The sequence below is a fragment of the Argiope bruennichi genome, chromosome 7, assembly GCF_947563725.1.
Source record: "Argiope bruennichi chromosome 7, qqArgBrue1.1, whole genome shotgun sequence".
NCBI lineage: Eukaryota > Metazoa > Arthropoda > Arachnida > Araneae > Araneidae > Argiope > Argiope bruennichi.
The window spans coordinates 131131256-131146856 of NC_079157.1; the positions used below are offsets into that span (position 1 = coordinate 131131256).

The following is a 15601-nucleotide window of genomic DNA, read 5'->3' on the forward strand; positions in this document are numbered from 1 at the left end:
TATGCAATTTATTCATTATTAACACCAATTTAAAGTGAACCTGCAATTATTTATGATCTTTTTCCTCCTTTCTGTAAAAATATTTACATTCCATCTACTTTCATTTCATTTTGTACTTTCTCCACAATTGTTTATTATATATTCATTTAAATGGATTATGGCAAAAATCTATTTGTGGGAACAATTTTTTTTTCTTCATATTTACTTGTACATAAATTTTTAAAAGCAACACAGGCAAAATATTCTGAAGAATGTGAAGATTACAATACATTTAAAAATGGGAAGCAGTTTATTATATTAAAAATTTCCTTTTTAGAGATCATAGATTATATTAAAATACTTCGGCTTCTTGGCGAACCAATTATTTGATGTAAAAATTAGATTGCAGTAACTTTATATTTTATGTAGTATATTTATGCAAACAATGATTTTTGAGTTACAAGAAAGAATAAATGATTTTAATGAATTTTTTATATTATTTCAGGGCCCACAAAGAACCCAATCCAGCCTAAGATGACTGAACAAAGTGGAGGCGTTTTCCGTGTCGAATTTAATGCTTTTGAAGTTGGTATGTATTCTTGCATATAGCAATGCAGTTATATTTGAATATGGAGCATATCATTTCCTTAAAAATTGCCATTTTGTTTATATTAATAGCATTAGTAGTGATTTTATAATTTGGGTTAAAAATGAAAGTGAATATATTTTTCTTAGTTATATTGTAAAAAGATTGTAAAACCAATCGAATTTTTATATTTCTTTGTTTTCTCAATAAATAATAAGTGCGAGTGTTTTTACCGAATTTTAGTTAAGGAGACAGAGGACTCTATTTGACATTTTTGAGAATTATTCAGTTAGGGTTATAAAATCTTTTATGCATACGTATTAAAATATAAACACATCAAATTTCTTAAAAAATATTTATATCAAAATACATTATTTTTTAAAAAATTAAAAAATATATAATTTTTAAACATTTTAAAATATTCCAGACATTTTAATTTTTAATTTTTTTCTATTATTCATTATTAACACCAATTATTTTTTCTTATTACCCAATGTAAATTTATTTGGAACAAAATTACATGTAATTTCAATTAAATGCTAATTTTTTAGAAATATTTTTATGCACACTTACTAAATTTTCATAAGAATTTTGTGTTTTTCTGAACTTAAATTGATTTTTAACTATCTAAAAAAAAACTCGAAACTTAAAATGCATATCCCATTTTCTTTTAATGTTTTACTGGAATCTATATTATCAATTTCATTTAATTTCTTCAAAAATGAAGACACCTGGAACATTTTAAAGATATTTAAATCTAATTATAATATCTTGAAAAAAGTCATTAAGATCTACTTTTTGTCTTCTGGACCCTTCAAATACTTATTTTATTGAACAATACATTTTGTAAGACTATTTTAGTTGAATATAAACATATATTTTGGTGATGAAATGATAAAAATAAAAATGCATGTTTCCATCCATTTTTGCTTATTTTAAAGTCCACTGTCCCATTAAAATGTCTTAATTCTGCTTTTAAAATAAATGATCATAGTCATGTTTTCATCTTTTAAGTAAGCAAATTAAATGATCGGGACAAAATCAAAAGTGATATGCTAAGTAATAGAAAAGATTTATATTTATTACATTATATAACAACATTATTTTTTCTTTGATAGACTTTTTGAATGAAAGCATTTACAGTTTTAACAAATTAAATACATTTGTTTATATTTAAAAAAAAAAAAATTGCATTCCTTTATAGACAGTACCATCTATACATCTATGTTTTTTTTATTAATGTTCACAAAATTTCATTTCATAAATTAACTTTATTACCATTATCTTTATAATTGCGATCATTCCAAAAGACCTAACATTATAGTTTTACAGTTTATATCTTTTTACATTCATCAGAAGTGAAATTCTAGCATCCTAAAAGAATTACTGTTGACACTACCATGGATGCTGGATATCTTATGATCTTCAGTGTGTTTATGACACACAGATATATATATATATATACCTTCAAACTATCAGACTGTTGTTGGTATTCCTTCTTTTGTTGCTGAACTATTTATTGAAATTCCTTCTCTGTGGTACATGAGAATTCAAATAGTTTGTTGTTGCTAATTAATGCTCATTTTTCAGCGTATCAAGTTACATAAAATATGACATATTCTAAACTTCTCACTTGGTTTCTGCCATTTTTATTGCAATTAGATTGCATCCAAAAAATGATATCAAATATTCTTTGTAGATGAATCTCACTTTTATTTATGAAGGAATTATGGTCATGATCCGGTAATGTAGCTTCTTGAATAACTTTATGTGCCATGCCATATTACTAAATTTTGCACCAATCCATAGCAGGCTTCATAACTTGCATAGGTTGGCATTGTGTTCATAGTGATGTGATGCATGAGGCAATAAAGTGGCCTAATGCAAAATATCAAATTAGCTGACCATAGTATAAATTAAGAGCCATGGTGAGCATTGCTGAGTTTGATGTTTCTTGGTGACCATTAATGGCCTCATCAGTAGTATATTTAGTGGCATTTTTACATGCTGAGTGTAGGTATTTTTCACCTTAATGAACAGTTTTGTTTGCATATATTTATTTCTTCTTGCGATCAATTATATGAGTTTTTTTCTTTTCTGATTAGCACATGCAAATAAATGTACATATATTTCTCCATAGCTCAGCAATTAATTTTCAAATAATGTATAATACCAATGTAATAAAAAAAAAACATGCTTCTATTAGTCTCTCACTTTATTCTGTCTTTCAATGGTATAGCTACTTTCTTAACTTAACTTTGTGAAAATAGTTAAAAAATAGAAATCATATCAAATGGGTATATTAAGAATATTGATTGTCTTAATTTTCCATATTTTTATTCTATGTTTGCAGGAACTTACTCTGTTGATGTAATTGTTGATGGTCATCCTTTGCCTGGAAGTCCTTTCATGACAAAGGCTTATTCTTCTGCTCAAATCCATGTTTTAGATGTCCCTCAGACATGTGTTGTGGGGCACAATTGCCAGTTTCAAGGTTATTATTCATTTTTAAAATAGCTCCTTTTTTTCTTTTTTTTTGTATCCAAAGTTTATTTTCATTATGAGCTCAACTTGTAAGGGCAAAGGTAAGGTGAGCAAGGCAATCTGGGTCGAGTCTAGACTCATAGAGTTAAATGAAAATAGACCCTAGATATTTAAAAGCCAATCACTATTTCCTTTTAACTTATTTTTTTAAATTTTTTTATTGATATCATGGTATTGTTCTATGGAGATGAAATTGTATCAAAATTAAATTTTAATTCTACACTATTATTATTTTTTTGTTCAGTTATAACTATCAAGATCTGTCAGCTTATTTGAAGTATTATATTTGGTTGATGTCAAAACAATTAAGGAAATAAAAAGGATATTTTCATTCTATCTGGTAGAAAATGAAACAATGTGGTTGTTGTCTACTTTCTTAGTTACTGATAAATTTGATGCTTTAAAAAATTAATGAAATTTGTCTATTTAAGATCTTATTTTCAGATTTTTTTATTAATAAAATTTTCTAGTTGGAAATAAAATTTTTCTTCCTTAAAGACATTAACAAAATAAAAAGAATAAAATTATTGCCTTGTTACTGAATTATCCTAAATCATCTATGACAACATTATCTTGTATCCTGAAAATTAATAGTACACACTATTTTAAGTAAAGTTAGTAAGAATTATAATAAACATTTGTGTATCTATTTGTGTTTTTTTTTCATTTATACAATACTGTATTTTTTTCCTTTAAAATAATTTTTATTGGAAAAAATCTTAACATAGATACTCTTTTTTTTTTTTTTTTTTAATATTATTCTTTTTAATATAGTGGATGCTTCTCAGGCTGGTGAAGGTCAACTGGAAATATCAGTTAATGATGGCAAAGTTCCAAATCAAGTCCAGGTTCTTGGAAATGGGCGTTGCTTGGTGAGCTTTCGACCTGAAGCAAGTGGACCACATACCATTGATATTCGATTCAATGGAGAAAATGTTCCTGGTAATTGAAAATGATTTTTGAAACAGTTTTTAAAATTTATTTTGTAATAATCCTAGAAATACTTTTAAAAAATGTTACATTTTAAAAATGTTATTTAGAATGAGTTTAGTAAAGCAGCTTGAATTTTATAGGTTGTCCTTTAGTGGTTGAAGCTACTGATTCTTCATTCTCAGTTGAGGTATCAAGCCAGGATCTTGTTCCTATCAATAGAGTGGCCCATTTCAACATTAATATCCAGGGAGCTAGAGAAGCTGATCTGAAAGTTACAATAACCTGTTAGTTTATTTACCATTCTAAATTCCCTAATTTATTTTTTTCTGTCATAAATTTAAAAGCTTTATTTCTTAAAATGCTACTAGCCAGGCAATTTCTTGGTACATTTATTTTATATGGCCAAAACATGTTGGTTTAAAATAGCAGTCTCAGAAATTTCTGCTAACAACTAGACTGAAACATTTGCATAAAAAGTTAGCAAGAGATTATGAAAGAACTTTTCATGGTAATTGAGTCAAATTCTAATTTTCAAATCCATTTCTATTGTCTTTTTAATGTATTTTTATCAGTTATGTAATTAAAATAAATATTCTTTAATGCTTCATTGTTTGGCAATTTTAAATCATTATTCTGATTCATGTATTCTTAAATACTAGTTTGACTTATCAGAATATAAAGTTACAAAACCTTGCTAATATTCGTAAAGCTTTTATATATATTGTAATAATTCAGGATTGTGCGATTTTTTTAAAATAACTCATGAGTAAGTTTGAAAGGGAAATTTAATACAGTAAATCTAATCAAATAGTAAATCTAGAATGATCAGCTCAAGACATAAAAGTTGGTAATTTGTTGTTAAAAGTTTTTGATTTTCAAAATAAATTCTTAATTTTATTCTGTATTCGTTGTCCTGTGAAATTTATTTCACATATGAAACAACTTATTATTTTTGATCTTTAAAATTCAATTATTAAAATTATTTTGATTAAAACTCTGTTTTAGCTCCTAGTGGAGGAAAAATTCCCGTGAAACTCTTTGCTGATGCTAAGAGTGGTTTCATTGGCGAATTTTTACCAAAAGAAGTGGGTAAGTTACTTAATGTATATTTTTTAATAAAATTTTTTAAAATAAAAAAAATTATTAATAATTCTATATTTTTAAATAATTTCATTGATAAGTTACTGTTATGTGTTTTATTTTTGCAAATTCAATAAATTTTGGAGTTGCAGTTGCATTTTTAACATCTTTTACTCTTTTATTAATATATATTAACAAGAGATGATATATTATAGTTTTAATTTAGTCACAAAAATAATTTCATTATTTTCATTAAAATATTTATCTGAGCAAATTTTTCATTTTGTGTTCAATGATATATTCTGATTAACCTTTTATTTTTAAATTCTTGTTATTAATATTCAGGTCCTCACTTACTTTTCATTGAGTATGGTGGAAGGAAGGATATCAGTTCACCCTATACAATAAAAGTGTATGATGCATTGCAGGTTAAAATAAGCAGAATAACTGATGGTATATTAGGAAAAACATATCAATTTACAGGTAAGTTTGATTTAAATGCCATGTACTGCACATCTCTTATTTTTATTTCATATTTTTCTTCTTCATATGATATAACTATATATTAATAGTAATGTCAATTTTATATTTCTGTATTACTTGGAAACATATTGCAGTGCTTATTATCATGCACTGTCATAGCACTTAGATACATGTATAGTGGCATCTACAAAATTTATTGGCAACTAATAGTAAACATAATGTACCTGCTCATTAAAGTGCTTCCCAAGTGAATATGTAATGGGTGTCTTGATTTATAATATGTATAATTTCTCTTTTTATAGTACAATGTTATTTTTATAGAATTAGTGGAAAATTATATATATATGAGCAAAATGAAAAAATAAAAGGGAAAAAGACAAAAAAAAAAAAAAATGCTTTGGTAGTTTTTTCTTAAACAATATGTTAGTTATATTCAGATATACATCTCTAACTGGAAATACAAATTGGGAAATAGAATTATTTTCAATATATATTAATTGAATCTGACCTGTTAAAACTAATTCAATTTAATGTTTTATTTTTGCCTTGGACTTTGCTCTAATGGTGCATTTAAAAAAAAAATATTAGATAGATGTGCAGAATGTTGTAATGAGCTTCATGCTTTTATGAAGTATCTTGTTTGTATTTACAACTTTTTTTCTTCTAATTTCAGTTACGGTTTTCAACAAATCAAACTCTGGTTAATAACTGTATCTTCTTGCTTACTTATTACTCTAGGCATGCACATGTGCAAAAAGAAGGGAGGGTTTATTGAAATATATTTTTAGTGTAAACTTTATTATTATTTTTTAGACATTAAATAAAACTTTAGTAATTTAGCTTTTTGGAAATCAAAATTTCTAATATTCATTAATCAAAGACTTTTTGTAATGAAAATCAAAGGGAATTATTGTCATAAATTTTCTTTATGACAAACTTTACTAAAATTTTTGCATGAAAATAAATAAATTTGACAGAATTTGTTTGAGCCAATGATTTTGCCACCATCTGTCCGGTAAAATTTATAGTATTTGCACTAAAATAACCTTCATGTATGCTGGATATATAAAAGACCAGCTTGTTAATCTGATTAAATTAAACTAAAATGTTAAATGTTTCTATTTTTTGACTTTTTTATATTAAAAAGAAGAATATTAAATATTTTTTTAATTATACATGATTTTGATAATTAGTGGATGCTAGTCATGCTGGTGAAGGGAACCTTGAAATTACTGTGAGTGGCCTTGGAAGGAACATCCCAACACAAGTGCATCCTTTGGGAAGTGCCAAGTTTGCTGTTTCTTTTGTGCCTTCTGAATTGGCAGACCACTTCATCAGCATATCATTTAACAAAGAGCCTGTACCAGGTTGACTAAAACTTCTTTTATCTTGCTTTATAATTTTTTACTATCTTCATGTGATTATAGCATGGTGACAGGAATTTTGTCTGACAGTGTGGAGTAATTATGGTACAAATCTTGTACTTTTTAAAATCCAAATGTCTGGAAATGCCAAATGTAATTCTCTTATATTTTGTAATGAATTTGTAAATATTCTTAGATATGAATTATGATATGAATTAGATATGAATTATATCAAGATAATGTAGGCCTTTAAATTAAATATTCTGCAAATTGGGAAATGTTTTTCATTTTTACCTAACCACTATGAATATATAGTTTATTAATTTGAAAATTCTTATTAAGATAGATTTAGACTCTTTTCCAACTGTTTTTAACCATTTGACTAACAATCTATTTCTGCTTGTTAGTACCTCATCATTTGTCCCTCCTGTTAAGGAGCTTACTTTAGATTGATACTTGAAAGGTTAATTAAAAAGTAATATTTTTTCACTAAAATGTCTTTCTAATAATAAAGAACTCTCAGTTCTTAACAAAAACAATAGAATCCCTTAAATTGAAGTTTTTCTAATCAAGCAAGTTAAATTTTTCTGTTACTATTATTATTACATTAGAGTAACCAAAAAATAATGTTTGAAATATGATGTGCTAAACATGATTTTTTTTATATATAAATAAAAAACAAAAACATTCTTCTTTAATCAATGAATTTGTTGGAAAAATGTGCATCAAAGTGTTATTTTGCACTGTTCATTCTTTATTAGAATTCTTTTTGTTGTCTCACAACTAAATTCGACCCTTCTCTTGCAATGTTCAACAAATATTCTTCTATAATTTTTTGAATTTATGGAAAAAAGACTGCAGTCACCTCTGATAATTATTTGATTTTTTTTATATTTATTTATTATTTTTATTTATTTTTAATAAATGCTGTATTGTGACATGGTGAGACCGCAGACAAAAAATAGTTTTGAGGTTCCTCTCTTTACCAACTTAGCAAAGCAATGTAAACTGGCCACAATATATATCAAATGGTTATTAGGTTCCCAGAATCATGTCCTTTAATCTGTATTAATCTAAATACCATTTTTATAAAGGTGAATTCAAATATATTTTTAGAAAATGCTCTTTCAAAAAAAAAAAAAAAATCTTTTCATATTTATGTATTTCAGTCATAGATATTGAAATTAAAATTCTCAGATTTGCCATTTTTGAAATCAAAGTAAAAGATTTTAAGCAAAGAGAAAGATTTCCTGTAACTGCTTAAGAGTGTCAAAACTGTTACAAATAATTTTTGGATATTTGCTTAATACATCATTACAATGGTTAGTATCCACAATCAGATAAATGTACAAAATTGTAAAAATATCTTCCATTTTCCACTGTTCTCAAAATATGAAATGAAATTTGTTTAAATTATCACTGGATGAAATATCTAATATTTGGCCTAAATATATCTGCTATAGCTTCATCAGAGTATTTAAAAAATTGGTGAAACTGTTTCCAGTAAACTAAAAAAAAAAGTTAAATAGTTACCTATACATACTACATGATGTGAAATTTGTGATTATAATGAATCAACAGAACATAATGTCTTTTATTTTAATGTTGTTTTGATTTAATAGGTAGCCCATTTAAAGTAAAGTTGACAGATTCTCCAAGCAAAGTGTCTGTATCTGGATCTAATTTAATTGCTGCTCCAGTTAATGAAACAACTAGTTTTCTTGTGCATGGTTTATCAGCTGAAAATCAAAATTACTCCATAGATATAGAAGGTAATTTTTTGAACAAAAGTACTGAATTTTTATATAATTATAATGAGTTTAAGTTATTATTATTTTTTTACTTTGTCTTATGAATAAATTGATTAAATCTTTGCCTTGAAAATTTGCCTTGAGTTCTTAAGGCAGACTTCTATAATTAAAATATTCACCTGCTAATTTTTTTTATTTGTGTGTGTGTGTGTTTATCGATGACAATTAAATTCATTTATTTTTTCTCATATAAAATAATAATGGACAAATTGCTGAAGTATTTTATTTATAATTTAGATTTCTAGTTTTTATGACTTGATTTATTATTATTATTTTACCATTGTAATTACCAGTAAAACAAGTCAATCCCTGATGTGAAAAAACCAAATAAAACTTGTAGTAAAGCTATATTCTCTCTTTAAAAAAATATTTGCATTATTCAGGGAAAAATATAATTAAAATGACTTGAACTATAAATAAAGTAATAAAATATGTAGGGTACAATAACAGAATAATTAAAACTTGGCATTTATTCAGTTTCTATTTTCAAAGATCATTGCAAAATGTGTTTGAAATCAGAAAATTTGAAATCATTTAAAAGTAACAAATTATTTCACTTGCCTTACCAGTTTCAGTCATTGTTGTCATTTTGGTGAGGAATCTGTCAATGTAGCAATCAAAAATGTTTTGATGGATACTGTTTAATCAATCAACTTTCAGGTTGAAAATTCTCATTTTCACTTTTGTGGTGTTGAAATATGGAATTCTCTTTTGAATTTGAGGATATTGGACATGTAGAAAATTTAGATTGTCAAAGCATGGCTCTTCAATTAAATCCTTATTGAATTATTTGCTTTGAAATTCTGTATTGACTGATGATTTGGATTTAAAAATTTTGGTATAGTTTTAAAATGATAGCATTATTTTCTTTATAGTTTGTTTTAAATTGAATGTAAGAATTTAATAGTAATAAACTTTGGAATAAAGAATAACTAATAATAAACTTTGGAATAAAGAATAACTAATAATAAACTTTAAAATTGTTTACTTCTAATTTCTAGGTCCAGATGGGAATAAAATTCCTTACAAAATAAAGGAATTATCTGATAATGCATTGAAAGTAGAATTCAGTCCTCAAAAGACTGGTATGTAAATTTCTTCATGAATGATGTTTATTTCTATTGCACACTATTTCATATTACTTTCTCTTTTACTGTCATATAATATATTATTCTTCACCATAATATAGTGTAATATATTATTCTTCACCATAACTTTTTATATTCTTTAGGTGATTATAAAACTCATATCCTTGTTAATGGAAATCCTTTGAGTGAAAGCCCTTTTGTAACTAAAGTTTATGATGTGAAACAAATTAAAGTGAAAGAAATTCCTAAAGGATTAGTAGGAAAACCAGTTACTTTTATAGGTAAATATTTTTAAAATTTTTTTACTTCAAATTATGGCATTTCTCTTAATTTATTTAATATTCATAAATATGTTTGTAGTGGAGACATCTAATGCTGGTCCGGGTAATTTGGAAGTGGCTGTGAATAAGGGACAGGTTGCTACTGTCCCCCAAGCACAAAGCCCTACTCAGTATGCAATTTCCTTTACACCTCAAGAGGCTAAACGTCACATAATTGATTTAAAATTCAATGGTGAAACTGTTCCTGGTAAGATTCTACTGAGCATTTTTAATTATTCAATGATGTCTTATTTCTTACTTTACATATTTCTGAAAATCCAATCGTATAAAATTATTATGTAATTAGCTAAATTTAAATCTAATTTCTTACTTTATGAAAATTTAGAAGTAAAGATTGTTAAGTGAAAAGCTGAAAAATAGATACTTCAATATAATTCATTCACAGAATAAAACTAACATTTTTGTGAATGCTTTTTAGAATTCCATGAAATATTTCTTTGTGTGTTTTACATATTCTAAGTAATGATATAAGGAATAAGTTGTTACTGTGTAAATTGTTATTTGAAGAATCATGGGTTTTATTTTAAATCTTGATTTTGGTAAAATCTGCTTTTTAGAAATGCATTTTGAATATTCCGTGACTAAATTCACTTTTACATATCCCTTTTATATTTAGTAATTGATATCTTTAAGAAAAAAATTATTTTTAAGAACCACACTGATTTGTAAATTTATGAAAATTCAAGCCCATCCACTAATTAAGTTCTTAAACTGTTGGTTAGATACTAAATATTTATGAAAATTTTATTAATCAAATATTTGTGAAAGGAATATGAATGTTTAGTTAAACCTCAGATGTCAACATTTTAAAAGGTAGTGCACAATTAGCTATTGTCTTGCATTATCTTAAGAAATATAAACCTAATAGTAGAATTCATAGAAAAATATACCTAATGTAATCTAGAACTTATTACATTTTACATATATTTCTTTATGTAAAATGTAATGTATGTAATTACTTGACAATTTAAATTTTTTTTCATTTTACATAGTAGTAAAACTTTAATTGGTCAAAGCTATTTTGGAACATTTAGGTATTATGATTCTAACTTTAGATTCAACATATGGGGTACAATGTATTCTTGGAGCACTTCCAAGAGAATTGGATCGCATTTAAGTTTCACTTAGGGAAAAGTGTACAACACTCAGTTCAACCACTCTGAGCTACTGATTGCAAATGTGCTCATTGGCCTACAAGATTTTGAAAAATGTTGGCCTAGACAGTTTTAGGATGAAATCTGCAAGTCTCGGATTGAAGTTTCTCAGCCAGATAAGGCTTTTAAAAACTCAAATATGAAAGTTTATATATATTTGGATTAAAAAAAAAGGATCAATGAATAAAAAAATTAAACCTTAAAGCAATAAGACAACTTATTATTACATTTTAAAATTTTTTTTTATTATTTATTTCTGATTAAATTTGGGAAATATTTTAAATATGTCTTTTTTTTTTTATTCTTTTATAACACAAAATAATTATGTATAAAATTTTCAAAAAGTAACTTTCTTGCAATTTTCACAGGAAGTCCATTTGAATGTCATGTTGTTGATTCATCCAAAGTAAGGGTCAAAGGGGATGGTATAGAAAGAGTTCCTGTAAATCGCCCTGCTCAATTTATCATTGATACAGGCGGAGTTGATATTGGAGAAATTCATGCAACTGTAATTGGTAAGCTATGCATTTATTTATTGCATCAAAACGACTTCATAATGGAGTTTTGTATTTGGTTATAAATATTTATATGTGAATAAATATTTCATAAAGACTATAGTCTGTATTTTCTGTAGGCGGTTCAAGGTCACATTTTCTACCTCATAACTGGTTGTCTGCCTCGTAACGCTGAGGCAGGTAACAGTGTCACTCTTTTTTTTTTACACAGCTCTGAAGGTATTCCCGAAATGTACTGGCGTGAAAAAGAGCACAAGCTTTTTCGAAACCATGGAAATGGAGAAATGGAAAGAGTGAAGAGTGGGAAAAACTAATATTCTTAAACGCCTACAAAAATTACACAGACTATAGTGAAATACAACTTAACATGGCATTCTATAACTGTAAGTTCGATGTTTTTAAGCAACAGATTTGGTATTTATAGAAGTTACTTTTCTCCAAAAGCTTAATTTTTTGCCTCTCAGCTGGAATTAGCAGATGGCAAAATCACATAAGTAACATTAATAAGGTATTGGTTCATGTACGTTTCTCATTACACCTGAATTCTAAAGTTGCTATCAAGTAAAATTTTATGTCAGTGGAAGTGATTTGCAACATTTTACCATCTGAATACCAAGTTTATAATTGCCGTAAATCTGATAATAACATTATAGTTTTTTTTTTTGTTTAAAACAATTTTTTCATGTTTTAAAATAAACTTCTTATTGTGACTTATAATATAGTTAAAATTATATTTGAATTGTGTAGTTAATGTATGTAGTTTTAATATTATTTAAAGTAGTTTTATAATTTATGTAGTTAAAATAATATATGAATTCATTTGTCTTGAAATAAATTTACAATAAATCTTTTCAAATTACAATATTTGTAAATTTAAAATAATAGCAGTGAGATTTTTAAGGCTTGTTTTTATGTTAATAATATTTTGTCTAAGTGACCTACTATGTGAAATTTAAATATATATATATATATATATATATATATATATATATATATTATTTTTTGTTTCATGCCAATCCAGGAGTCAGGTTAGTTTGAAAATATCTTATTGATAATCGAATTCTCTTTTTATTTTTTATCATGATTTTTCATCACCTTATATATAAATCTTTATCATTATATTTTCTATGAATTTATAAAAATGCATTTAATTTAATTTTCCTTTTAATTAAAATCTTTAAACTTAAAAATACTATTTTAAAATGGTGTGCCTTTCCTTAGATGAATATAGCCTTTCTTTTCTACATATTTTTGATGTTTTGTGATGCTTATGATATAACTTGTTTTTAATTATTTAATATTTTTCCTATATAGGGAAGGAATATGACTTATAATAATAAACAAATATACTTGGACAGCAAATTTGTTAATGTATTGATTTGAATATTCTGTTTTATAAACATTTGTGACTGTTAGATATATTTTTACTGTAATTAATTATTTAATCAAAATTATATAAATCTTATTCCAGCTGCTTACCAATATCTCTCATGACTTATTTCATCTCAATAAGTGCATTATATAATTGCTACTATTTTGAAATTTAGAAACTTTTGTATTGATTCATAGAGCTATGGTTTGACATTTGTAAATCTATGAAATTTGTTATAGAAAATTCTTATTATGGCAAAGTAAAAATAAAAGTGGACTCCTCTTATATATCAAGTATTCCCTCTCTCTCTCTTTTTTTTTTTTTTTGAATATTCAGATATTGTAGGCTTACTGTTAAATAGTTTCGTCTCTGTAACTGTTAAGATTAAATAACTTACAGTAACTATTAATCTTACATCACCTTTCAGTTTTTCAAGTACACATAGCAAACTAGTGGGAAAATATTTTAAGATATGAAACTGACTTTTAAAAGAATTACACCTTTTAATTAAATTCCTTTTATTCTAGGTCCAAATCAATTGCCATTGAAATGTTTTATACATGGAAATTATCAAAGTGGCTATAGAATTGAATATACGCCTGTGGATGTTGGTATGACACATTTTGCTATTCTGGTTTATGGCTTTCACACACAAAAGAAATATTTATTTCAAATTTAATGCAATAGTATTTGAAATAATAATAATAAAATTATTTTTGTATCTACTTGTTTTATTAGGTGATCACGCTGTTGATGTTAGGATTGATGGCCAACCAGTTGCTTCTAGCCCTTATCTTGTTAAAGTGTATGATGCATCTAGAGTCAAAGTAACAGATATCGTATCTGGTGTAGTTGGAAAACCTGTTTATTTCAACAGTGAGTTGCACCTTGATTAAGCATTTGATTAAAAGGATTGTTATTTATGATTGATTAATGCAAATGATAGTTTTATTTGTATGTTGAAAGTCTGATATATTGCAGATCGTAATTTTTATCTGTTATTTAGCATTATTATATTTCTTATTATTGATATATGGCATAAAAATTATCATGTTGCAAAAATTATTTTTGATATTCTTTCAAAAGTGTTTTGTTTTGCTTTGTTGCAACATATAATTATTTAAAGTGAAACATTTTTGAACTATGAAATAACATATAAGTTATATAATGGAACAATGGATTTTATTTTATTTTTTATTTTTCGTTGTGTGCATGTTAAAATGAGTTTTTCAAAGCTTCATATTAATTTGAAAGAAACTATCAGCATCATAATTGGTGGTCTGTAAACCAAAGTAAAATATTACAAATTAAAATTGTTTGAAGAAACAAAAGTGGAGATGAGTAATTTGAGTGCTTTATTAATAATACAAAAAAATTGCTTTATAAAAAAAGGCATTGTTATTTTATTGGCAATATAAAATAAACTTATTGTTTAATGATATTTTCATTATTATGTTATGCAACAAATGTGCACATCCAATATATGTTCCTGTTACATAATACTCATACTCATGCATAATTATTCATGAATTGCAATTAACTAATCATATGAATGGAACGGCTGATTTAATTAGAATTGCGTCAAAAGATACTAATGGGCAAACTTTTTACTAAGGGATGCTTGTCTTACAAAAAAATCTGTGTTTTCTTTGGAGGACAAGCATCTGTATATAGATGGAAAATCTTTTGTTCTGTTGCAGTATTATTATTTTTATCCTTTATTTAAAAGTTATATTGAATTATTATTTTTTACAGTTGATGCAAGCCAAGCAGGTGCTGGAAATCTAGAAATTATTGTATCAGTAGGTGGTCGGAATGTTCCAAATTATGTTCAATCAGAAGGAAATGCCAGATTTCGAGTTAATTTCAAACCTACTGAAGCTCAAACTCACACATTAAGTGTTAAATTTAATGGCGAACCTGTACCAGGTATGTGCTGGCTTTATTTTGTTTATCAGAAATTATATTACAATCTGGAAATTAATTTTTATTTCTGAATTCTTTTCATTTTTTCACAGGAAGTCCATGTTATGTAAAAGTAACAGACAGCAGCCAATCAGTTGTGACAGGATCATCGTTAAGAATGACATCATTACAACAAGGAGCTCATTTTACTGTTGACACCAGGAATTTTGAAAATGGAGTCTGCAAAGTTGTTGTTACAGGTAATATTGAAGTCTTAAACAGGGATTGTATATATTTATATTATTTTTCATGAATATGAGGATTTAATGTTCCTTTAATAGCAGTTTTAATTTTTCTTCAATTTAGATATGGCACATTTCTGTAGAAACACAAATTTCAGTGTTTTTGACATCAAGTTTTATCATTCTTATTAATTTTTTTTGTTA

The 15601-nt window shown here is 26.0% G+C and overlaps 1 protein-coding gene across 1 annotated transcript in view; it reads left to right on the plus strand.

Moving 5' to 3' along the window:
- Positions 1 to 15601, plus strand: part of LOC129974972 (filamin-A-like) — a 127732-nt gene that overhangs the window by 78336 nt on the left and 33795 nt on the right. The window contains exons 16-31 of the mRNA XM_056087798.1: positions 485 to 568; positions 2919 to 3059; positions 3884 to 4051; positions 4183 to 4326; positions 5048 to 5131; positions 5468 to 5605; positions 6799 to 6972; positions 8592 to 8741; positions 9782 to 9865; positions 10012 to 10149; positions 10229 to 10396; positions 11732 to 11878; positions 13778 to 13861; positions 13989 to 14126; positions 15006 to 15179; positions 15269 to 15415. Of these exons, the coding sequence (XP_055943773.1) occupies positions 485 to 568; positions 2919 to 3059; positions 3884 to 4051; positions 4183 to 4326; positions 5048 to 5131; positions 5468 to 5605; positions 6799 to 6972; positions 8592 to 8741; positions 9782 to 9865; positions 10012 to 10149; positions 10229 to 10396; positions 11732 to 11878; positions 13778 to 13861; positions 13989 to 14126; positions 15006 to 15179; positions 15269 to 15415 (2163 nt within the window). The remainder of the gene's footprint in view (positions 1 to 484; positions 569 to 2918; positions 3060 to 3883; positions 4052 to 4182; positions 4327 to 5047; positions 5132 to 5467; positions 5606 to 6798; positions 6973 to 8591; positions 8742 to 9781; positions 9866 to 10011; positions 10150 to 10228; positions 10397 to 11731; positions 11879 to 13777; positions 13862 to 13988; positions 14127 to 15005; positions 15180 to 15268; positions 15416 to 15601) is intronic.